The sequence below is a fragment of the Manihot esculenta genome, chromosome 6 (assembly GCF_001659605.2).
Source record: "Manihot esculenta cultivar AM560-2 chromosome 6, M.esculenta_v8, whole genome shotgun sequence".
NCBI lineage: Eukaryota > Viridiplantae > Streptophyta > Magnoliopsida > Malpighiales > Euphorbiaceae > Manihot > Manihot esculenta.
This window is the reverse complement of record NC_035166.2, coordinates 2,707,784-2,733,661: the sequence shown is the minus strand read 5'-3', so window position 1 is coordinate 2,733,661 and position 25,878 is coordinate 2,707,784. Positions and strand designations below refer to the sequence as shown.

At 33.8% G+C, this 25,878-nt stretch overlaps 1 protein-coding gene across 3 annotated transcripts; it reads left to right on the top strand.

Annotated features, from left to right (window-relative positions):
* Positions 1 to 773: 773 nt before the first annotated feature.
* LOC110618133 (general transcription factor 3C polypeptide 3) lies at positions 774 to 25,878 on the top strand. 3 transcript variants are annotated; one of them, XM_021761196.2, is made up of 19 exons: positions 774 to 935; positions 1,292 to 1,596; positions 2,092 to 2,194; positions 4,527 to 4,634; positions 6,932 to 7,113; positions 8,848 to 9,043; positions 12,225 to 12,482; positions 14,012 to 14,158; positions 14,988 to 15,069; positions 17,437 to 17,550; positions 17,643 to 17,809; positions 18,610 to 18,722; positions 20,802 to 20,913; positions 21,039 to 21,110; positions 21,298 to 21,424; positions 21,689 to 21,803; positions 23,784 to 23,974; positions 24,069 to 24,181; positions 25,439 to 25,878. In XM_021761196.2, exons 2-19 carry the CDS (start codon positions 1,295 to 1,297, stop codon positions 25,715 to 25,717), a joined length of 2,781 nt encoding a protein of 926 aa, XP_021616888.1. In that variant the 5' UTR covers positions 774 to 935; positions 1,292 to 1,294; the 3' UTR covers positions 25,718 to 25,878. The 3 variants fall into 3 exon arrangements, with proteins under 3 accessions (XP_021616888.1, XP_021616889.1, XP_021616890.2); XM_021761197.2 differs by having other exon boundaries at positions 774 to 1,596; XM_021761198.2 differs by lacking the exon at positions 774 to 935 and having other exon boundaries at positions 1,447 to 1,596; positions 2,097 to 2,194.

Here is a 25,878-nt window from a genome sequence, read left to right as displayed (position 1 = left end):
AATTATTTATAATTTAAATTTAATTAGGGCAATGAATGGTTCACGTTCAACAAAATGCAGTGCAAGTTTACATAGGTCCTTTTAATTAAATATAAATATAAAGTTAATACTGTTATTATTATTTATTAAATTGCTTTAGAAAAATTATTTAGAAAAAAATTAGAATTATTTTTGGAAGAAATATTAGAGCTCAGGATTCAATCAATTCAATTTAAAATCAAATCGAATCGAATAAATTGAAAATTAAAATTTTAATATTTATAAAAATCAAATCGAATTCATTTTGATAAAAAATTAAATTGAATCGATTTAATTTATTCGGTTTAATCAATTTAAATTTATAATAAATTTTTTATTAAAATATTTTAAAATTTAATTAGAATATTTTAATTTTAATATGATCTAATTTTTATTTTATTAAAAATAATATATTATTATTTAATTTAATTTTTTTAATTAAAATTAAATTAAATTAAATTAAAATAATTAAAATTTTTAAAATTAAAAATTAAATCGAATTGAATTAAATTAAATAAAAAATTAAATTAATTTAATTTGATAATTTAAATTAAATACTGCTCGTTTAGTCAATACACGACTTAAGTTTTATAAAATAATCATATGTTTCAGGAAAGAACGTTATCATATTTAAAACGAGAAGTAATCGTGAAAGCGCGCAAGACCATACAGCGGCACCTTTGTTTTTCGAGTCAGGTACTTCCCCTTTTATTTCTTTTTCTTTTTCTTTCAGTGGCTGTCTGTCTGTGATGGGCGGGCTTCTTCTTGCTTCTTCTCCTTCTCCTTATTCTGCCGATGGTGGTAAAAGTGAGAAGCGATTCGTTTTTTTTTTTTCGGATTTTTCGGCGGAGGTCTCACCTGCACGGGGTTTGGGCTGAGGCGTTGGGCGCCTTGCTTGTAGCGCCTTTCATAACTGTGTATGGGGCTCACCTTGAACCGCCCTTTTTCGTCTTTTTAAATCAAATCTTCCTCTTAACTTCAAACTACAGTCTTTGGCAGTTGAAGGGGGTGCCCTTGAATCGCTCTTATAGCCCTTTTAAGTGGATATTTTGAATTTTAATGATTTAATAGTCGATGAAATTGTTTTATGGTTTGTTTTAATAAGAAAAATAGAGATTTGTGAATTTGATGATTGTCTGGGGGTTTGAATTTAACAAATTTACTTCATAAATTTATGGTGTGGATCCATACTTGTTGAATGTTCATGTTTTCTTTGCGTTTTGTTTTATTTTTTTTTCCTGTGGAATTGGATGTTGACATTCTGAATTGGTAGATTATGACAGGAAACAAGGGAAATGACATGAGTGACTTTGATGGATTTGCCTTGGATATGAGTAGTGAGGAGGAGGAGGAGGAGGAGGTGGTGGTGGTGGAGGAGGATGAGGATGAGGATGAGGATGAAGATGAGGGTGATGATGGTGAATTTGAAGAGCAGGAGAAAGAAGCAATTTCACTTGGTAGAATTGAAGGTGATGGTGCTGCTGATGGTTCAGGAATTCAATTTTATCAACAATTTGATCATGTTGAATATGAAGCTCTTGCTGCAAAAAAGCGTAAAGGACTTGGTGATAGTAAGGGGTTAGTGTCTTCCTAATTCCATGCTAATCTCTCTTTAATATATATATATATATATATATATATATTAGGTAGGGAAGTGCCCTCCTTTAAATTATATACCCTCTAAGCTGGGTTTCTGCGCAAAATGTTATGACCTGTCCTTTGCATTTGTTAGATTTATTAAATATTCTGCATATATATTCTGTAAAGGAAAGTATTATTTGTGCATGAGTTCAAATTCCATGTAGCATCAAAACTAACTTGTGTTTGAAAGTCTAAAACAGCATTCTCTCTTTATTCTTCGACTCCATTTGTTTCCTATTTCTTTAAGTGACTTTTTTCTTGCAGGATAAGATGGTTGTTGGGTATGAGGATGGTGGAATTGAATTTAAGAACAAACGTGATTGTGATATTATTTTTGATTAATGTTTTTCTTTGTCCCTCTTGTCACTTAATGGTTTTGGCATGTTATATACTTGTATTTGGACTTATTTTTGGTATATTTTTAAATGACAGTGCAGGGTCTCATAAGAAGGCTAGGCAAGAGGATTTATCTGGAGCTAGCATAGATGAAATAATGGAAGCCATGAATTACGGTATTCGGAGAAAGTCGCGAAAGGTATGGCATTTCATGACATTCTTTCTCATTGTTAAATGTTGTAACCTGAAAGGTTCATTATTGATGTGAAGGATCTCTGATTTATAACGGTCATCATGGTACTTTCAAGCAGATCTTTTGATGCAGACTGATTGTGAGGGTGGTTTTTGGGTATTTGCAAGCTAGAATGAATAGATATATAATGGGCAACATTTTGGGTTTGCAGAAGGGGGGCATTGAGAAAAGAAATTAACCAACTAAGATAAAATTTTGGCTGTTTGTAATGGAAATTAGGCACTATGAATGTAATGCATGAGCAGTAAATTAAGGAGCTTAGGTCAGCACAAATTTTTTGAGGCATCACACCCAAGGTAGAGTCTCATCAAAATAATGCAAGAAGCATAACTGCTGTTTTTTTTTTCTTTTTTGGTTAGAATAGGGATATAAATACTGTCTTCACTTGTCAGAGCTGTAATTAGAATTTAGAAGGTTAAATCCTGAACATCGAGGAATTCCTTGATTTGGGAAATTACAAATGGTTCCCTATTCAGATTAATTGAAATGTATACAAATGTATATAAACCCACAGGCTTGAGGGAAATAATCTAGCTGTTTTTCTCCAAGTCTCTCTATCTTTCTTAATTTCAACAATATTCAATTACAAATCTGATTTATGGGCATTATTAACTCATAGATTATTGTAGGATTAAATTTAAACTAATCCTTATCCCAAAACTTTGAGACGTTGGTCATTGGGCCCAAAACTAGTTCTCATCCTGTTAGGATTTGGACTCTCAGATAAGACTAAAGAAAACATCATTATACTAAACTGATTAGGACCAAAGTTGAAAGACTAAAATAAAAACAAAGGCTTCTAAAGATATCCAGTAAACCTGTTCCAGAACATCTAGAAATTATCAGTATTCAGTGGCTCAAAATATTAGACAAGCAGCTAATTTATTTGAATAGACATATAAACAAAACTATAAATGGAGTAAGTACCCTATAACATCTTGAATAAACTCTATTTGATACGGACTGTAATCCTTATTATGTCATGGGTCTAATAATGTTGTCCTGAATCTTATTGTTGCTTGTGTCACCTTTAGTTTGTTTTAATGTCCATGTAAATCAAGGAAAATAGCATGGCATATTCCTTAATTATGTTATCGATAAATGATCTTACAAAATCTTTTAGGCCTTCCCAGTTCAAAAGAGAGTCTCTGAAACTTTATAATATTGGTATGGCTCTGTGAAACTTCATATATCTAGATTATTTAATATGATTCTATTTCAGTTGGCAAGCTACCTTTGATGTGTATTTTGCTGTTTGATATTGTAAATCATTCTGGAACAGTGCTTACTGTGGCCATTGAGAGCCTTTTTTTTTCACTAAAATTCCCCAGCTCATTCATTTACTATTGCTACCTAGTGCAGTAGTGGAGTTTCAGTCAGCCTAAAGTATTTAGGAATAATAGTCATTGTAGAATGAGGAAGTTAAGAGTTTTGTTATATAGGATTGATAGTAATATTTTTATTATTTAAGAATTCTATTATTTCTAGGTATATTTTTATGTTCTAGTTCGTTTTTGGCTGAATCAAACTCCAATACTGCATTAATACCTTACCTCTAAAATTAAAATCCAGACTTCCCTATATTGTGTGCATTTTCATCAGCTAACATTATCCCTCCTGACAAAAAGGAAGAAGTGTGCTACACAGTGGCTGGCTACTTATTTTTATTCATGTACAATGGTTTGCATTGATTCTGAGAATGAATTTTATTTGTCGAACTAATGAGTTTTCCTCTCTTTGTTTGTCCTTATGCTTAAGTTGAATTTAGCAGTTAAAGCATCATCAATATATCAATGTTTTAATCAAGATAATGGGTATAATGCTTGTCTTAATATTGTTTAGCAAAGTAAACTCAAATTTGGAAAGTTGCTTTGCCAGTCTTCATGATAAAGTTTCTGTCCTTGGCCCATGGAAAATATAGTGCAACGGTACGGTGTTTTTGTAAATGGCTGTGCCAAGGATAGAGAGGGCATCGTGGCATTCAATTTCATTAAACCCTGGTTTTCACTATATAGGAAATCTGTCTAGAATTTTCTAGTGGCTATTTTGAGTTAGATGTACATGCAGACAAGTTAATCTGTTAAAGGTTTGTTATATGTGTGACTCAGATATTTGTATTTTCTTAATTCTTTTCTAATTTTCATTTTTCATGATATATTCTCATTCTTTACTTCATGGAATCTAAGAAAGATGTGAGAAGGAAGAATTAGAATTTTAAATTTTTATGGGCGTGAGGATAATATGCTAATCTGTTGTCCATATTCTGTATCTCATGCAGCTTAAGAAAAGAGGTAGGAGGAAGGGATCAAAGAATAAGCTCAGCCCTGAAATCACAAAGATGCTGGGTGATGCTACTGTGCTCTATGCACATGGCCGCTATGAAGATGTAAGATGCATGATAAATCTCCATTAGATTAATGGATGCAGCATTTCATATGATAACTTCAAGTTTTTCGAGAAATAAAAAATGTCTGTATGCCAAAATATCCTTAACCCAAACCCAATTAGCTCCTCGGCCCTCTCTCTCTCTCTCTCTCTCTCAACAGCTGAGCCTGTGGACTCATAACATAGGAGCTATTTGGTCCAAATTTTTTCATCTTAGCCAGGGGAGGCGACTATAGTGTACATGTGCTAATCTAGTTAGAAGATGGATGAGGTAGAACAGAGCTTGCATGGATCATTAGGCACCCAATCAGCATATTACACTGGGCGCCAACACAATCTTTCTTTTATGTGAAGTTTATAAATTTCCCTTCATATTTAGTTGGGGTTGGCTGATTGGAGAAAACTAGTCAAGCTATCTAGTCAAAGTTTAAGTGTGTCCTCCTTGAAATTTTTGTGTCCTTAGTTTTTACTCAATACAAACCAAGAACTATTGCACATGCATTAATGATGCGGATATGATGCTTTTGGGAACTAAAACAAGAGAGACAACTTAAGGAGGAACGGGAGCAAAATAGGGCAGAAACTCCCAAGAAACAGATTATCACAAGCCCTGGGGCATGTGACAGCAGTCTGGCATCTGCCAAAGGGTGCGTGCCAGCAGATAACCGCCAACCCTGTTCTGAGCTTCACATGCCCCAGGGCATGTAATTGGAAGATCCACAAGCCCTAGGGTGTGTGAGTCTCAGGGAGCAGGTGTGGAATTGAGTTATTGGGTCCTAGCAGTCCTATTTTGGTATTGGAGACTTTGTTTTATTAATTCAGCACCTGCGGCCGCAATTATTGGGAGTTTATTTTTGTTCAGGAAGTATCATAATTACATCCATTGGAAGGTGTATGTAGCACATATTGGTAAAATGTGAGTGCCATGACGATGGTTTGGTCATGTCCAACATATAGAATAAAATGTTCCAGTATGAAAATGTAATAGATTAGTGGTGGAGTGAGTGAGGAAGAAAATGAGAGAACCTAAAATAATTCCCCAGGAAATGGTACCAAAAGATGTAAAATTTTTGAATATTGATGCAGAATCAGTCTCAAATAAAGCTGAATGGTGAAAAAGGATCCATATAGTTGACCCCTACTAGTTTGAGATTACGATTTAGTTGCATTTCCGTTGTTGCAACATTTTTGTTATTTCTGTTGTTGCGACATTGCACCAACTAATTTGAGATTAAGGCTTAGTTGTTATTTTGTTGTTGTTGTGACATTGTACTCTATTTTGATTCATTTAACAATATAATGTTATTTTCCGTTTTTAGATGATAAGGTTCTATTCTTTTTCCCTTTGTAAAATAAATTCTCTTTGGATTTCTTTCAGTAAACATCCTAGTAGAATTTCTTAGAAAAAAAATCTTTTTAGTCAACTGACAATTTTCATGCATTTGTAACTATTATTATTATTATTATTTTAAAATGAAAATGACTTTGAGAAAGTCTAGATCAATGAGGAGTGAGGACTCCATGTTTGTGTCCTTGGAGGGTGTTTGTCTAACCTACTTATAAGCTCTAAAATAAATGGACTTGTTTGTTTATAACATTTTTTGACCTTTTTACATTAAAAAAAGGTTGGGGGGAGGGACCAACTTTCCATTTTGGTTCTTGTATGTTAGTTTGACCTATTAATCTATATTATCCTTATTTAATTTTAAAACTGGACCACATTATTTAATATTTGAACATTAATCTGCATATTGGCTACTTTTTACCAAATATGTCAACTACATATCAACCACTTTTAAACATTTTAACCAAGTAGATATTTGCTTAAAATTTTTTTTAACTGCTCATAACCTAAGCCAAACACTCTCGTAGTTTGAAGATATTTGAATTAAAAAAACACATACACACATCACATGAATAGAAAAATTTTGGTTACTGCTGGCTATCGATAGCTTCGACAATCAGCAGTGGGTGGTATACTGGTATGTGCATATTGTGATTCCATGATAGATTGTAAAAATGGCTTAATTTTCCTTCCAACCAGAGCTATATTGCTAGAGAGCAACTTTTCTTATTTTTCCAAACATTATAAAGTGTGAAAAATGTTATGGGAATATAAATTTTATGAAATAAATTGCAAGTTGATTAGAACTTTGAGTTTTTCAATTTGATTTTTAATTATGTTGTAGGTTTTCTTTTGGCTTGTCAGCTTTCTGGATTCAACTTATTAAACCATTATTTTTTGTCAAAGCTCAGTAGTTCCCTTCCATTATTTTGTCTTTTCTGTATATTTTGTAGGCCATATCTGTTCTGAATGAAGTTGTTAGGTTGGCACCTCATGTGCCTGATTCATACCATACACTTGGACTTGTCCATATTGCACTTGGTAATACTGAAAAAGCAATGGGATTTTATACAATTGCAGCACGCCTTATGCCAAAAGATTCACCCTTGTGGAGAGTTCTTTTTGACTGGCACAAGTAAGTTATTTATCTATGGCATCACCGTTTACTGTACCATGATCTTATGAAGTAAAATGTGAAAAATGTTCTCCTTATGATTTCAGTTTTATTGAATAATAATAGTTTATATGGGTTTTTGTATTATAATAGATGTTCGTGTCCCAAATAGAATGCTTCCGTTAATCTTGGTGGGGTTTAATTTTCAATCAGAGGTCAAAGTTGGTGATTGTAATGAATACTGTATCAGGATATGTTCAATATGGACTTGCTATGCCAAATTAGAACTTTGTCAAATTTGGATATCCATTCCATATATTGGCAATTAGAACTATTTTAGCCTTGCGTGCTGATAGAGTAAGGGAATTTACTAAGACAGAAATTAGTATTATAGGGGATTCAATATAGCTCAAAAGGCTTTACTCAGGCTATATTTCTTCTCAAGTGATGTTTTAAACAATAAACTAGCACAACTCTAACTGAGTACCTCAGGAACAAGTTGTAAATACAAGAAAGGTAAGAAAAGGAAAAGAAAAATAGATGATAAGAAAAACCAGGCTAGTTGCCCCAGGATGCAATGCTCCCCTCTGCAGAAAATGATCTCTGCTCACTGTTAATTCTTTCTTCTTCGATACCCCCTCATTCTCCCTTTCCCCTTCCTTTTATGTTGGAAAAGAATTTTTTCTTGTTAATACCTCCAGGCCACATGTCCCCACTCTCCTTAAATTCAGCAACGGTCATTCCTTTCTGCCACTCCAATATTCCCTTTGCTTTGCCCTGTCCTTTAGGCCTTCTAGAATAGACCTTAAAAGACCTGGTAGTATTTTTACCCTGCCCCTCCTTATCACGTGCAATTTTCATTGTTACTCATTTTCCTTATAACTTGATATTTTAAGAATCTGAGAGGGTTAAGCTATTATCTTATTGGGCTATTTTGATGTAATTTTTATCTCTCTGTGATGACTTTTTAACTTCTTTTTTTCCCCGGGGGGGGGTATGCAACTTCATTAAAAATAGGAATTTATTATTATTTAGGAGCTCTACTTTTGAGAAATTTAATTGTTTCCCTCTTTAGTGTCAGCTATGAGTTTTTCATGTTTGTGGGAATCATACTGTCTTGGTGATTTGAAGCAAGCAAAGGGAAAATTAAAAAACTTCTAGTTATTGAAAAACCAACTGTTTTCATTCAAATCATCAGCAATAAATTGAAAACTAGAGAGTGGAATCAAAGATATAATGTAATAAATTTCTTACAATTCTGGATAAAACTTTCAAGTAGCAAGAACAGTAATTTGGGTATTACATTGACTTCATAATTGGTGCTTGTGCTTTCAGAGTATTATTTTTTAATGTTGTTCAATGTTATTGGAAGTGGTTACAAGTCTAGTTTTACTTTTTTCATATCTTATCCTCCTCTTTGTAAATTTTCTAACCTGCTCCTTGAATTGCATTTATTTTCCTAAAAGAAAGACTCCCTTCCATTAGTGCTGTAAAGACTGGTCCTGGTCTACAGTACAGCCTGGAATCATGTTAATGGTGTCTAATTATTCTTGTAATAGAATATCTTTTTTGGACCAATCATAAAGTTATAATGACCCTTTTTGTCTCAAGCAATCAAAACCCTGCCTTGAAACACATCCATATGGACATCATTGTCATATGTTTTGAAAAAGTTGGAAATTACTTGGTTATTATTATTATATATATATTTTTTTATTTTCAGCTTGTCTATCTAATTTATTGAATGAAATGTAGTGAACGAGGAGATGTAGCTAGAGCGAGGTTGTGCCTTTCTAAAGCAATAAGGGCAGACCCTAATGACATTGCACTCAGAGTTCTTCATGCATCCCTCTATGCTAAGCTTGGAGATTGCCAAAGAGCTGCTGAGTCTTATGAACAAATATCACGAGTTTGTCCTGAAGATGTTGAAGTGCTGAAGATATCTGCTAAGGTTTACTATCAACTTTTGCATTTCAATATCTATTCATTTAGTTATGCTTGCTATGCTATAAATTTTATTGGTCTTCTTCCTTTCAATTTATGAAGCTAATGGGCAGTTGATAGTCCTTTTGCCTTAGCTCGCATATGGTAAAAAGGTGATTGGGGCCTGTATTTAAATCTTAGCATTGAAGAGGAAATGTTGATGGTAATTTGTGTTATTAGATGATACATGAATATGTTGGACTTGAATATATTGATGAATGCTAGTCGTTAGTATGCTGATGCCACTCTGTTACTCAAACCCTAAATTAGAGTTCCAGCTGGAGAACATAGATAATTAGAAACAGAGAAGAAAGAGAAGAAAGAAATGAGAATTAGCAAAAAAGTGGACAGAGAACAAAAATTCAAGAATTTGACTAGGAAGTGAAAAATTTCTTCAAATTCAGGAAGTAAGAAATTACAGAAGAAAAATAGAAGAAAGAATAAGAAAGTGGCATAAGAAAGAAATTTGATTAAAGAATTTGAAGAAAGAAAGAAAGAGAGAAAGAAGAAGAATAAAAATGGTCTGCTGAGAATAAAAAAGAAAAATGGGGAAGAAATATCAGGGAAAAAGAAAGAAGAATTAGAGGAAAGAATAGAGAAAGAGTGAAGAATAGAGAGAAACCTGAAATTGGGGAGACTACCATTGATCTCTCATAATTCTGACTCCAACTAATTGATTTGGAAGTAAGCACAACCTGAACAGGACTTTGGTGTCAAATGTACCGGGATTCTCATCACAGAAAGAATAGAAATGACAGAAGAAATAGAGAAAGTAAAGAAAGAAGGAATAGAGAATAAAAGAAGAGAGAAAATAATTGATGGACAGAAAGTATATCTTTATTGATTTAGAATTCAGAATGATATTCCTGGAGCTATTCTAGCTCTTTTATAGGCCAGGTTCCAGCTTGTAAGTTGTAACTGCTTCTAACTAATTCCCCCGAGACTCTGTTGACTTTTCTTCCTTCTATCTACCTCTACTTATTACACTTATTTCAAGATCTATTTCCTCCATTTCTTCCCTATTTGACAATTTGACACGAAAAAAGTGCCAGTGAGTGTATACCAAGTATCAGCCTTGAACAAGTACTTTTTTGCACTGGTTAGGAATGGACTAACAAAATGTGTGCAGGATGGTATTCTGCAAGTCATACTTTTTTGCTTATGACATAGTTTGATTGATGAAACCCAATTTAAGGTCTAAGGGTTGGAGCAGTGGTCAAATACTTGGTCGGTGAAACACTTAGTTGTCTAAGGGATTTTGAGTAAAGAAAAATGGCATAATATGGTTTGCCGTTTTCATTATGGGAGAATGAGGTAAGCGGGATTAAAATGGAGGAAGTAAGATTTATGAATAGCTTGATAAAATGGTGCCTTGTTTCTATTGTATAAGGTAATATGACGGTACAGAGGCTTCTTCAACAGGATTAAGGCAGTTTGGTTAAAATGGAGAGGTGTGACTAGCATGCTTTATGACTTTAGAGTCCCTCTTAACTGGAAGTGGAAGTCCTACACAGTTTGGCTGTTACAAATTACAATAGTCAATTTTTGGCAATGAAGATATGTCTTAGTCTGTCTAAATGAGTGTGCTAAAGATGGATGCTTGGAAACACAAGAAAAGACTACTTGAGGAATGAGTGTATCTATCAGTAGGAATTTGAAACTGGGAACCCTTGAACCTCCAGCAGCAACAGATCTAAGTCACTTGAACAAAGAATATGAAATTTAGAGAAAAGATGACTTGGCTTGGACTTGGAGTGTTTGATAAGGATTTATTGCAGAATTGTTTGACCTTAGTGCAAATATTCCTTTGGCCGAGCCAAATGGAGGATAATAATCTATATAGCTTGCCTAATTTAATTGACATTGAGGTTAAATTTAGTTGAGTTATGTTCGATGATTGTTCTAGGACTTATTTCTAATTTATTGCAAAATCTTGTCATGACTTCCATGAAAAGGGAAGGATGTCAGGAGATTAACATGGTTATTGTAGTAACGTTCTGTGAGTTTACGACAAAAACATGACTGTTTACATAAATTAGTGAAGATAAAACTAGGTAGAAGAGGTGGGGAAAAGAAATCTAGGATATCCTGATATCAGTATACCAGTTTACTAGATTTCTTTTAGTAAAGCTACTTAGAGAATTACAAAGTTCACTGCTGTTTGATACATATTTTGACATCTTTTTCTTTTATTTTTTATTTTTTACATCTTGTAATTTTGTGCAGTTAGGTTTTATTATTACTTTGATGTTTATTTTCCTCTAAGAAGTGTTCTCTTTATGGTCTTATAGTAAAGTTGTGTAGCCATGTGCAGCTGGATTATAAAGGGTAGCATGTGAAGACTTTTGATTATTTCGGCTTAATTAGTACATTTTAAAATGTATTTCGATTCTTGATGGAATATGTATTTTAAAAGAGTTGCTTGTTTTCATGTCTCCAATTTTTTTGGTACATGAGAAAAATATATTACACAAACTAATCAATGGCATTGGCAGTGGTATTCATGATTGCTGCCAAAGGCTTTTGGTTAATGGTTTGTGTTGCCCGTCTCTAGGTGGCTGTAGCTGTCAATAGAAATGATATTAGGGGATGATTGATTACAGATCACAGTTCTTGACGTTGGTACTTGGTAGTGCTTGTCATGGACTGCTGATGGTCAACGATAAATTTCACTGTGGAAAGCACGATATACCTTCCATCGGTTCATCCTCCAAAGTGTAAATCATTTTTGTTTCTTTGGCTATTTGATTACACCACAAATATTTTCTTGTACTGACAATTGAATGACTGAACATTTTCTGGCGGGTTACTTCTGTTTAGAAAACAGTTCTGGTAATTTTTTTCTAGTTTGTTCCAAGTCTCCGGCTAGAATTTCACAGTTAATAGAATCATCATCTTCCTTCTGTTCATAAATTGCATTTAATAAAATTTATTTCATTATGCTTAATTGCAAATTTTCTTGCTTTTGTATTTCTTTAAGCAAAGTATATTTATCTTGTCATTACCTTTGTTCTGTGATATCTTTAATCGGAGAGCTTAATTTATTTTGGAATTATTGTGTTTTTGATTTTGTTTTTATGTTTTCCATTTTTCTATTATTTTTTTGGTATCCCAAGGATTTTAATTTTTTTTTTTTCTTTTCATATCAGTTGTATGCTGAATGTGGTCAGACAGAACGAAGTATCAGCATTTTGGAGAACCATCTCAAGAGTCATCCTTCTGGAGCTGACTTTGGTGTCATCGATTTGCTTGCCGCCATACTCATGGAAACTAATGCATATAATAATGCTCTTCAACATATTGAGCATGCTCACCAGGTTTACTATTCAGGAAAGGAACTGCCTCTGGAATTGAAAATTAAAGCAGGAATCTGCCATGTTCGTCTTGGTAATATTGAGAAGGCAGAGGTTTGTACTTCTGAATATTGCTAATTGTTTATATTGTTAGAATTATTCCTGTCCAAGTGCCAACTGAAACTGAAAAAAAAGAAGTGAGCAGCCAAACGAAGTCATTTTTAATTTTTTTTCTTTGTTCTTACCGTGCTCAATTGCTAAATCACAGGGTTTCTGATGGATGTTTGAATGTGTAGTTCTTTGGTAGGCACGCTATTTGAACTTGACTGCTTAATCTATTTTTTTAAAAATATTTTCTATTCTACTATATGTAAATTCAGCGATTAATATTCCTTCAATAGTTATTACAAGGCATATTCCTAAAATATTTAGTTCTGCCTTCCCCACAAGGTTCAAAGGAACTGGGTGAAATTTAAATGATAAACATTTCTTAATGTAATGGTTGTGTGTGTGTGTGTGTGGCGGGAGGGGTTTGGTTCATGTTGCAATTTCTCTTCTTTACCCTTATGTTATACTTATTTTGTTGCATGTGACAGTAGATAAAGTAAAATATTGCAAACATTATAGGAGTAACAATTAAGCATGTTTAGTTTGTAACTTTGTATGTTTATACAATGTTAAAGAGAGGTAGTGGTGAAATTTGATGATGAGAGTGTCATTTTGGCTATTTTGATAACTTGCTTCTGTTTGAATGTGGAGTGTGGATAGTGCTTGGAACTTAATTTCGTGGATTTCTTTGCACAAGCTGCTTATTTTCATCCTCCTTATCATCCTTTTATTTATTTCTTCTGTCCAAATTTAGATACATGCTCAATGTTAACTTGCTAGTTTTCAAATTTATTACTGTCTTTTTAATAGGCTGATAAATTTGCACAAAATTGCGCTAGAATTTGTAAATTTTGCATGTCCAAGTGCAGTGCTATGGTATGTTGTGAAGTAGGCAAAAATTTTGGTAATCCATCAAATATTAGGAAATAGGTAAAAGAAAAAAAGATATCTATGGAGTTATCTTATTTAGCATATAACTTTGGAATCAAATGGTGGAAAGTCAGGCAGTCAAGATCCTCTTCAAATTTTGTGAAATTATTTTTTAAATTAAAAGAATACTTAGTATTAAATAATTGTGGTGAGACAGTGAGAGTGAGTTTGTGAACTAAAAAGCTGCATGACCATTATGTAATGGTCATGTTGTGCCCGCTTATTTGTGATTGAGAAATTGCCATATCTAGATGCTGAATGATATGAAGGCCCTGCTTGTTATGTTATGTAATGTCAGGAGAGAGTATTCATTTGGCTCAAGATTTAGCAAAATTAGAATAAGCGGAACTTTTTGAAGGAAGAACTGAACTGAAGCATTATGACAAACTGAGCTGAAAGAAGGACCGAAATAAATCTTTTTAGTCATCAGTTTTTACTGGAAAAAAAAATTATTTTTATGTTTTGATTTATATTACTTAAAAAATTATAAATGTACATAATTTGGTTCCATTCAGCTATTTTACTTTATTTTATTTTAGTTATGAAAAATGAATTGAGCTAATTGAATTTTATTTATCTTGCTAATCTTCTTGCATGATTTGTAGATTATGTTCAGTGACATTGAAACAGAGAGTGACTCTAGTCATGCTGGGTTGATTATGGACGTAGCTGATGCATTTATGAGTCTTGGGCATTTTGAATCTGCATTGAAATATTATCATATGCTGGAGTCAAATGCTGGGATAGAAAATGTAAGGAAAACTTTAATCTTCTTCTTTATTTATTTTTACCTGCAAGTTAGTGCATCACATAAAATGCATATGTTTTTTTCATTATTTGTAGGTGATTTTTCTTCCATCAAATAAGATGATTTGAATTGAAAGATATAGATGAATCAACTCCTGAGTTGTTTTCTATCATAGTATAATATTTGAGAGTAGATCTTTGGTAGGAGGCATGAAAAAGAAAAGCATTTTCTTTAAATTTTGTCCACTGGTCCAGTAAGATAAGTGGAGTTTTTTTACTTGTGCTCATACACCTTTAAGAGCTGGCTCAACAAGTGTGACCCTGTTTAACAATGTGATGTTTCTGTCTAGCATTTGATGCAAGTTGTCAGCACAATTGAGATGGGATGTATTAACAATGGAAAATTTAAGTTGTGTGCTGCATATCCGATCAATTCTGTCATTGAAACAAATGAGTTGGTATTTTCCCTTTATAATTATTGGTGGGGCTGTTGTTTTGCATTTCCTTCTAGGTTTGTTCCTTGGGGCTTATGAGGCAGTGTCTCTGGTTATTCGATATGATCGGAGTATATTGTGTTGTTTGTTTTATCTTTAGCTTGGATCCATTTGGAGGAAAATTATCTTCCTCTTCCATCATATATTGTTTTCATTATTTCTTCTTTGCAAAATCAAAATTATAAGCCTCCAAAAACATGGTAAGCTTATATATAATATCTGTCTGGTATTCTGGTGTCCACATTTGTATTCCAAATGCTGATTTTATGTTGCATGCTCATAGCATATACTTAATTGTTGATTTCAGTCATTGCTGACTTGATGTTGCATGTTTCTGTAGGAGGGCTATGTACATTTGAAAGTTGGTCAGTGTTACATATCCTTGGAAGATAGAGTTAAAGCAGTTATGTTCTTTTATAAAGGTAACCAGAGGTCTTGACTCGAGCTCCTGCTGAAATCATATTTCATAAGCACATTTTTGCAAACAAGAGAGGTTGCCATCAAGTATCATGTCATCCTATTACCTGACATTTTCTCTTGAAAGTCTATAAGCATAATTTTTGGTTAATTACACTAATGTCCTGAAATTTGGCTCAAGTTGCAAATAGCCAAATCAATAATATGTTTGAGTGGTTAAACCTTTTTCACTTCCATATTATTTATAGTTATACGGATTTTATTGGACCAGCATGATTACTCTTAACCTAAAGTGTAGGAAATATATATATATATATTTCGAGTTGGGCCTTAATTTTAAATTGGCGAAAAGTTCAAAATCTTGAGTTTCCAATCCTAATTTTTTCCATGTATAAGGGGCATAAGGCATTTAGTTTCATCAGTGCCTAATTGTCATATCTTTGTGCTGAAAACTACTGGTCTGAATTTGATATTGTAGCATTTCTTTTCCATCAGGGTGAAACCTACCTGTTCTAAATTTCCATCCCATGTTCCCATGGTTGATGCACTTCTGCAGACTACTAACTTGGTATATTCAGTATCAAAAACATAGAACTAGGGCTTCATTGTTGTCCTATTTGAGCAGAGAATGACAATTTGAATTGCAGAAGTAAGCATATCAAATAAACAACTGCATCACATATCTTCACAAGAACAGATGGGTGATGGATCATGGCACTAAAGTTTAAAGACTTTGACTTAGGGAGAAAAACAAAAGGAGAAAAATGTAGTTGACAAGTTTATGTGGAAGTCTGCAAGGAATGACTAGTTTATGTGGAAGTCTGCAAGGAATGGCTAGTTGTAGTGTCTTGAGTTTTAGTTAAGCCTTACTTAATTGCACGTGTTTCTAGTTTAGGAGTCATTTAGCATTTGTTGTTCTTAGTTCCATACTTTGAGTTCAGCCTAATAAGGATAAGTGTTTAATCTGCATAGGAGGTTTTAAATTGTTTTGCATTTGCATATAATGGGGTGGGTCTTCTTCTCACTCAACTTAACCCTCTTGCCTATTGTTAGTGGGACTTGAAATGAAAACCACTTTTTGAGCAAATGTTGGTACTGTGGATAGTTTGATGTGGTTTACCCCTTGATCTCTCTTCTCTTCCTTGTAATCTTAACCTCATGTTCTTGATCTTGGTGCTTTATGATATGGGTCATGACAATGCGTCTTTTAGATCTCCTATTGCTGATTATTGGAAATGGAGGAACCAGTAGTACTAGGAAATTCCATGTTTGTGTGCATGTAAGGTTGGTGACTTTCTTATGATAGTAGCGGTGTTCCTACCACGGTTAAGTTCACCTGCTCTAGATTGTCACGTTTGGGAGATTGTGAATCGCTGATGGAGTCCTGTCCTTACCTTGATGCTTTGATCATCTATGGATTGTCTAAGCATATCCAAAGGATATTTTTGGTGCATGATATTTGCAGATGACTTGGTTTCAACAGATCAAACTCTGGTTCGAATTAACAGGAAGTTAGAGTTATGTAGCACCTGAAGTCTATGTCAACTCTATGTGGTTTAAGTTTGTTAATTTGGGTTAGGTCTAACTCACCCCAAAAGCTAGCTCTAGGGGGAGGAGTGCCTATGGCCCATATAAGGGGCACATTATCCCTTTCCACAACCGATGTGGGATTCAACACACCCCCTCATGTCCAGAATTTTACTGGTGCGTGACATATTTATAGGAGGCTCAACATCGGATGGGGAGGCCTGATACCATGTGATACCATGTTAAATTTGGATCAGACCTAACTCACCCCAAAAGCTAGCTAAGGAGGAGGAGTGCTTATGGCCCATATAAGAGGCACGTTACCCCTTTCCACAATTGATGTGGGATTCAACAAGAGTTATCATACTTCATTGCAAGCAATAGTTGATTACTGGATTTTCAAGCTCTGAAATCAAGCCAAAACCCCACTGGCTGCAAGATGTCCTGCAATGTGAGGCGAGTTAAAGTTATGAAGGCTTGATATACTGAAACCAAATTCAAATGCTGTCCTGGAGAGTCCAGTCTAGATTTGTTCTACATTATGAAGTGTGTTAATATTATGCAGGCTTGATGTTTGTTCCCACAATTTCTTGTACCTGATACTTTTGGGATTAATGCCAACCTTACAACGCTTTTGAGTTGAGTGAAGTGTGAGGTCTTAGAGTATTGGTTCATACTTCATAATTTCATCCACATGGTGGATGCTAATGTTTAACTTCTTATTGATAATTGTTCATGTTGTCTTTTCTTTTCTTCTCAGTTGCATCCTAGGCTGTTAAACTAGACTGCATTTTAGGTGGTTAAGTCAAGAAATGTACATGTAGCTTATTTGTGTTTCCCTTCAGCTTTGCATGCACTTGAAGATAGTGTTGATTGTCGATTGGCGTTGGCATCACTTGTGCTTGAAGATGGTAAAGAAGATGAAGCCATTTCTTTGCTATCACCTCCAGAAAATTTAGGTATTACTAGTTCGATAAGAGTTATCCATTGTATAAATCAAGATATGCTAGCATGATGCTTATTTTATCTTTCTTGTGGCTTGCATTTGTAGATTCTGTCAACTTAAGTTCTGATAAGCAGAAGGCATGGTGGCTTGACGGGAAAATAAAACTGAAGCTTTGTCAAATATATAGGGCTAAAGGAATGTTAGAAGACTTTGTCAACACAATATTCCCTTTGGTTCGTGAGTCACTTTATGTCAAAACCCTCCGGCAGAAGGTAATTGTACCTTGTATAATATTGGTGGCTTATACATCCGGCTGCCTTGTACATCCGAGTCTCCAAAATTATCAGATGAACATTCCATAAACCATATGAGTAACCCAGCTTAATCTCTTAGTTTAGTGATTTTGTAATAACAATTTATTGAATATCTAATCTAATCCTCCAGACTAGTTGGTCGGAAGGGTCTGTTTCCCTTGCTTGCTTAGTTTAGAACTGCACTTTCTGAAAGATTTTAACTTGATACATTTTACTGCCCCATCCTGGGTTTGCTGTTCTCTTTCATGATCCTACAATAACAATGTTCTCAACCTACTGTATTGGTGCATTTGTTGGTCTTTGGTTCACATGTCCAAAATTTTTCTCTCCCCAGAATTTTTCTTCGTAGGTTCCCCTTCTACCTTGATATGAATGCATTATTTCCTTACCCAATCTATTCTTCCTTTGGCATTCTTACCTTTGCCTTAGTAATTTGTAGGTATTGGTTCTTCACTAATCCAGTTCTCTCTAACTTGCATTATTACCGGTGGGACCACAGTGCTGTAAAACTGAGCTGGTGTTTTGCAGATAAATAGGATTCATATCACAATTGTGTGCTCACCTATCTTGCTTTAATCTTGTGCTTGATGTCTTAATTATGCAAAGTTGGTATCCTCATTATGCGATGTGATTAGCATTGAACGAATTAATCTTACCAGATAGGCAATGTGTACAGTCAATAGGTCCCTCTGCAAAACGCATGGTCCTTATTTTATTGTTATTTTCTCTATACTAATTTGGTCCTTGATTTAAATTAGGTGAAGAAGAGGCTGACAATAAGTGTTCTTCGTCAAAGAACCAAAATTTTGGATGTTGGGGAAACTGTTGATGTATTTGGTGGAGTCAGACCATTGGCTTCTCGCTCGGATCTGTGAGTACTGAGTAGTTAATTATGCTGTGTTATTAAAAAAAAAAAAAAATCAATTTTAGGGTCAGCATTGGCCTTTTGGATTGTTTGTTTAATACCCACACTAGCTCATCAACTTAATATGGATGACCTCTGTAGGCAGATCATTGATGGTGTTCAAACATAATAGTTTCTTGATTTACCACCTTGATCGATTAGCAATTGTGGTTCCAACTGACTATAATTTTTAACCATCTTAAATCCTTTTCTTTTTAGTGTTTTTTACGGAATAAGTTTATGTTGACTGAAGTGCCACTTGCTTTCAACTCTCAGTTAACTAGCATTTCAACCAGTAAATCACTTGCCTATCTCAGGCTTGGCCTTACTAGTAAGTAGATTTTCTATATAATAAAACTGATATTAATCTACCTGGCGCAGGATTTTCTAGGGAGTTCAGAACTACCTATTTTAGGAAGAAATATAGAAAAAGTAGTATTTCATTTAATAGGAAGTTTCTGTTGGTTTGGATTCCTATTTAGCATTTAATGTTTAGGATTCCATATCCTGGTGCTAGTAGGGTTACAAATACTACTATAAATACTTGTGTTCTTTAGATATTTTGGCAGGCCTTTTATTCTTTTTGACAATTGATTTTGATAATTAATAAAAATTTGAGAATTGTTTTCTCATCCCATTGAGTGTTCTCTCTTGCTTCTATATTACTGCTCTGTTAAATCAAATATTGTCATAAACAGATGAACCATAGATAAAATTAGCAGATTGATGATGTACCGTACGAATCTAATTCAGTTGTTAATATTATTTCAGTATGATTCACAATCAAACTAATATTTTTGTAAACCGATGAACCATAGATAAAATTAGCGGATTGATGACGTACCATATTAATCTAATTCAGTTGTTAGTATTAGTTCAGTATGGTTCACAATCAAACTAATATTTGTCTAACATTAAATAAAATTTTTCATAAATCCTTAACCTTAGATAAATTAACAGATTGATAATATAACTTTAGCTATTGTTTAAGAATTTAGTATCAATAAACACTTTCTTCATTCAGTTGCTACTTCCATATGGACATGTGGATTCTGAAGCTAATTCCGCAAAGTTGAACATACTTGATCGAAAGAGAAGCATGCATTAAGTTGTACCTGTAAGCTAATTAAATCATAGGACTTGAAAAAATGGAAGATTTTGTTCAAAAATTAAAATCAAATAAAGTGAGATATAAGAGTTCTAGAGTACAAAATATGACATAGAAACTTAGATTAAAGATGCTGAGAGGGGGGATAAGAGGAAAAGGGAGATTTTTATATGAAGTAAATTTGAAGCTGCCAAATCCTAGATCTCCGTTTTTACACATCTGCCATGATGTGCTCAATCTATTAGAAGAACAAAATAAAGTTTTAATCAAAATTAAAGTGGAAGATGTCAATAGAAGTCATGTAGCATTAGGGATGTAATTGATAAAATTAGCTCAGCTCCAGAGGTTTTATGAAATTGAAGAGTTTATCTTGACTCTTTGAGTTTTTTTGTTATATGAAGAATTTATCTGAACTATTGCAAGTTGAACAAAGGAATGAACCTTGAACTTCTCAAGCAAGAGAGCATGTTGAGTGTCTATGCTGACGATAATAAAGGCAGCAAGAGGGGGAGAGGATAAACTGTGGAGAAGGAGAGATCTAGCAATAATGGGAAAGAAATGTGGGGAGGAATTTATTAAGCTAGTTTTTCTGTGTAATTTTTTGCTTTAATCCCCTTCCATCCTTATTAAGCAACATGGATTAGTTGTAGTTGAGGCTAACTTAGACAAAAACAATAGCAAAGGGAAGCAAAAACATTGGGACAGCTGGAAACACCATATGAGAAAGGAAATGCATGTATAATAAGATGAAACCAACTTATAGGACAAAAAGATGTTTAGGATTAGGTTCCTTGGAAAACAAAGTTGATGTTTTGAAAAGTTTAATTTAAAAAAGCAGAGTTTCAATCAACATTTCTTTCTTGTCTTGCTTTTTATATAGATAATTGTCTTGATGGAAATATTAGATTAACTGTTTAATGTGTAATTCTCTGAAATAGGTTGAAAGCGTCTAGAGCTCGGAAGTTGCTTCAGAAAAAGGAAGAACAGAAAGCTGTGGAAAGGGCTGCTGGTATTGATTGGCATAGTGATGATTCAGATGATGAGTCTCTGGTAAAGCATTATTGATTGTATTGCAACTTCTACAGCATTAAATTTGTTGGTTCAATTAACAGTGAAATCCTACAATTTGGGCCTGAACCCCTGGCACACTTTTTCCTTTTTTGGGCTGTCTGCAGGAAGAAGAAATCAGAGTTCCCCCCCTTCCTAATTTTTTGAAGGATGAAGAGCATCACAATCTGATAATAGATGTTTGTATTCCCCCCTTTCTTTTCATCATATTTACACCTATTTTGTTTCTTTTTTCTGTTCAGAACCTTCTTTTTTCTTCCTATGCTGTTTCTTTGACTGTTACATATATATATATATATATTTCCTACTGTGGACTTTTTCAATGAATGTTGGATAAACTCACTATATCTTTTGGATGGTTTACAGTTGTGCAAGGCACTGCAATCATTGGAAAGGTATTGGGAAGCATTAGAGATTATTAACCTCACTCGGAAATTGGTGTACAAGAAACTGCCTGTTGAGAAGAAGGAGGAACTCCAGTCTATTGCAGCTCGTAATTCCTTGACTTCAAAAATTGATGATCATCTTTTACATCAGTCCTTTGGCCCGGGGGTGGGGGGGAGGGTAGTATTCTGATATTACTTTCTAAAAAGTAAAGAAAAAAATGGGAAGATAGTGCCTTCCATATGTTATTTCACTGGTCATTCATCCTAAAAACAACTTAATTAAATTTTTGTTTGTTAAAGAATAAATTTGTGGAGACTCTTCTCAAGTCTTGAAGCTTCACTGAACAGAGTACTTGTTTATGTTTCTGCAGAAATATCATACAGGACCACAGATCCTAAGCATGGGTTTGACTGTGTAAAATCAATTGTTCTGCAGCATCCTGACAGCCATGCTGCCTGGAACTGCTATTACAAAATAGCTCTGAGGTACGTGTCCTTGCATCAGTACCTTCACTATGTTGAAATATGTTTTCATGATGTAGCCTACTCTGCTGAGATGCCTAATGTTATATAGTAATCAAGTATTTTGAGGCCTGTATTCAATAAGGTTATATTCATATCTAGAGCTGTAAATATGTTGTGATTTATCATTTATGTTCATGGCCCAATAAGCAAGAGACACAACTCAAAAAACAGAAACTGAAAAAGTTGTACTCTCGAATCTTACTGAATAATACTGAAACACATTCTTTTGAATGCTCTTAAAGCAGGGGCACATAAAGAAGCAAGAGAGACATCTCAAGAAATAGATACTGAAGAAGTAGTGCTTTCTAATCATGCTGAATAATACTAGAATACATTATTTTGCGTACTCCTAATGCATGGGCACATAAAGAAGCCGTGACAACCACCTTATGTTACAATAAATTAAAGGAGAAAAATCTGATTTTGAAAATGTAGGCAGCTTTCAATTCTACCACTATTTCATTCCCTCCCAAAAAAAAAAAAAAGAAAAAAGAAATCCAAGTTCTGGGCATATCCTGTTCTCCTCAATACCAGCAAAATGTAGCCCAAGTAATCTCACGATGTGAAGACAGTTGAAAGAAAACCGTAGTGTGCATATGAGCAAGAATGTTCTTGTTCCATAACTGTCTTAGCCTCAAAAAATTATTTATTTTGAAATGAGTGAAATCTTTGTTTAATTCATGTCTTTTCTGCTTTATAAAAACTAAAGTTCCTTCCCAAAAATTAAATGGCTGGGTCAGAAAATTAGAAGCTGAGGCATGAGATTCCTTTAAAAGCTTTGGGTCAGAAGGAAGAGAGGGTTTGCTGAGATGTACTTTTCTATGTGCCAAATAGAGAGAGGGGGAGGGGGGTTGTTTCAGGCAACGGCTGTACATTATTAAGTGGGAATAGCCTGTTTCTAGTGACTTGGTAAATATCACTTCATATCTCAGTATTGAAAGAACTACCTTTTTGAGTCTGGTGATATCTCATGCATTGTTTAAATAATAGAAGCACTGGAGGAAATGTATGTGTGATCATGAAGGAAGAAACCAAATTACTCAGTGTCATAGCACTTTTCCATCTTGGACATCCTTGTATGTCAATAACAACTGTTATTGCAACATCTATTGAAATGCTCGACTGGGAACAACTTTGTAAGGTGTTCGGCAAAATCACCAACTGGTTTATTGATGACTTGACTTGAGGCTTTAAGCTCAGTTTTGCAAAGCTTTTCCCATTAATCCAAGAACATAAGACAACTATTGAAGAAACTTGTATTTTAGCTTTATCAAATCTGCTGTTTCTGCTATTGGACTTTTGCTTGTAGCTATTTAACTGTACTGCACAAACTCATTTTTATTTGAGTTGATTGGAACAGTGTGATTAGGGGTGAGCATTTGGTTGGTTTGGTCTATTCAGTTCAAAATTTAGCAGAGCTGAATTCATAAAAAATTTTACGAACAGAAACCAATCTTAAGAGAACAGAGTATGAACCAGACTGAACTGAACGAAAAATGAAATAATTCTTCGAGTAAACACTTATTTGTTTCATAAGATATTTAAATCAATGTTTCACCATATTTCTCCACTATTCTGTAGTTGCATATTATGAGAGTTTGATTGCATGAGCTACCACCCAAAATATACTATATTAGAACCTGCATCATATAGTTTTCCTATACTTCTGCTCTTCTTGCTTATGATGTCTTCACTATCTCATGTACTTCCACTGAAAGAATCGGTATGACTGTGTTTATGGGTGTATATTATGACTTTGGGTCGGTGCTTGTCCATTTTCTCCCCTTCTTTTGAGTGTGTATATACAGCTCGTGTACCATGATGGTGTGTATTCACTTGTCATGAGAAGATAAAAATAAATGGAGCGTGGTGGTTAATGTGAGCATTTTTACTTGTATCCCTTTCTGTTATTCATTTACAAGTATGCTTTTGATTTCATAGGTTGGGAAAGAACTATTCAAAGCATGCAAAATTTCTACGCCATATGCGAACCAAACATGATGATTGTGTACCGCCTATAGTCATATATGGGCATCAGTTTACAATGGCCAGCCATTACCAAGATGCTGTAAGAGAATATCTTGCAGCTTATAAACTGTTACCAGAGAATCCACTAGTTAATCTTTGTGTGGGTAAGATTTTTTCCTTTTCTTTCATTCTGTTTTGAACATTAAATCTTTGTGCTTACAACTGTATTAAATCTTTTGGAAATGGTATCTCATCCAGGAACAGCATTTATCAATTTAGCCCTTGGATTCAGACTTCAAAACAAGCATCAATGTGTTGCACAAGGCTTATCATTCCTCTATAACAATTTAAGGCTTGCTGAAAACAGCCAGGTTTGCTTTCATTGTCATGTATATTTCACATATTATATTAGAGTAACATAGTAGATATTTCTATTTTCCCCTGGAAATCTTTAGAATTACCAATGCTTAGCTTTCATCGTCTTTGAACCATCAAATGAAATGTGAATAAACCATCCTCTCTTTGAAAAAGGGGCACTCCTGGTTCTGTTGGTGTTTGAGACAATTGTCTTCTCCATATTTTACTATATCTCTCAAGTTCTATGAGGAGTCAACTATAAAGTTTTGATACAATACTTTGATCTTGATATCTTTAAATAATAAAAAGTATATTATAAAATTATATACTAATCAAAATTATTATTTTGTAAAACATTTGTAATAGATAATTTTGTTATAAATTTTTAAGTTTTTATATTTGAGTATTTTATACTATTTTTATTTATTATATATTTTATGTACTCTATTACAAGTGTGCATGTCTTGCACAGCTTTCCAAAGGAAATTTTCTGGCTCCATCCTTACTGAAGATAGAAATGAGAAACAAATTCTCTTGAGAAACTAATTCTCAATATTTTTATTAATTTTCAGCAATAGTCATAATAATAATAATAATAATAATCTCTGGTAAAATCCATAGATAAGACATATATGTATAGTAAATAACAAGTCCTACTATCAGTAGGATAAGGAATTGTTAATAAGATAACCCAAATTAAATACTAATTAGGAACCCAAAATCAACTAAAAATTCTTTTAATACTAAAATACTAAATTTAGTTGAACTCTATAGATATTCCTAAATAATTTTATTATTCCTAGGAGAAATATAATCTTCCTAACTTTACAGTAATAGATTAAATCAGAACAATCCTTAAATATGGTCTTCTTGGACTGCTCCAAGTAGACTACATCTAATTGCTCCTAAGGCAGGGGAACCATTCAATAAATAATAATGTGGTCTTCCTAATTTAATGGCTACTGAGGCTTAAATAGAAGTGTACTTCTTCAAAATCAAGAAGTTAAGTCCATGTTCACCTTCCATGTGAATAAAATGTTAGCATTTGCATGAATCCATAATTCAGTGGATACAATTGAAACAAAATAAATAATCTCTCAACCAAATGAATTAAACTAAAACATAGGGTACAATAGAAAAATTTACAAAAGTTGAGAATATGTTAGAGCATTAGCCCAATCAAATCTGTAGTTTTCTTCGATTTCCTCTTCTTCTTCTTCCTCTTTTTTTCTTCTTCAGATTTAATTGTAACTCAAATTTATGTTGTATAGGTATCTTTACAGGAGGCTTTCTATAATATTGCCTGTGCTTTTCATCATGTTGGACTTGTCTCTCTAGCAGCTTCATATTATGAAAAGGTGCTTGAAACGCGTGAAAGGGATTACCCTATTCCAAAACTTCTGAATGAGAATTCAGATCCTCCCGAAAATCTGAATCCAGGTTACTGTGACCTGCGTAGGGAGGCAGCTTATAATTTGCATTTGATATATAAAAGAAGTGGAGCTTTTGATCTTGCTCGCCAGGTTTTGAAAGATCACTGCACTTACTGAGTAAATGTGCTTCAAATTTGCATAAACTGCCTTTGTAGATTGATAGCTTTTTTTTTCCTTTGAATAATTATTTAGAATTTGGTTCAGAAAATAAAAGTGATACATTGTTGGTTTTTTTTTTATTTTATTTTTTAAAGAAGCATTGGGTACAGGGTTGCTGA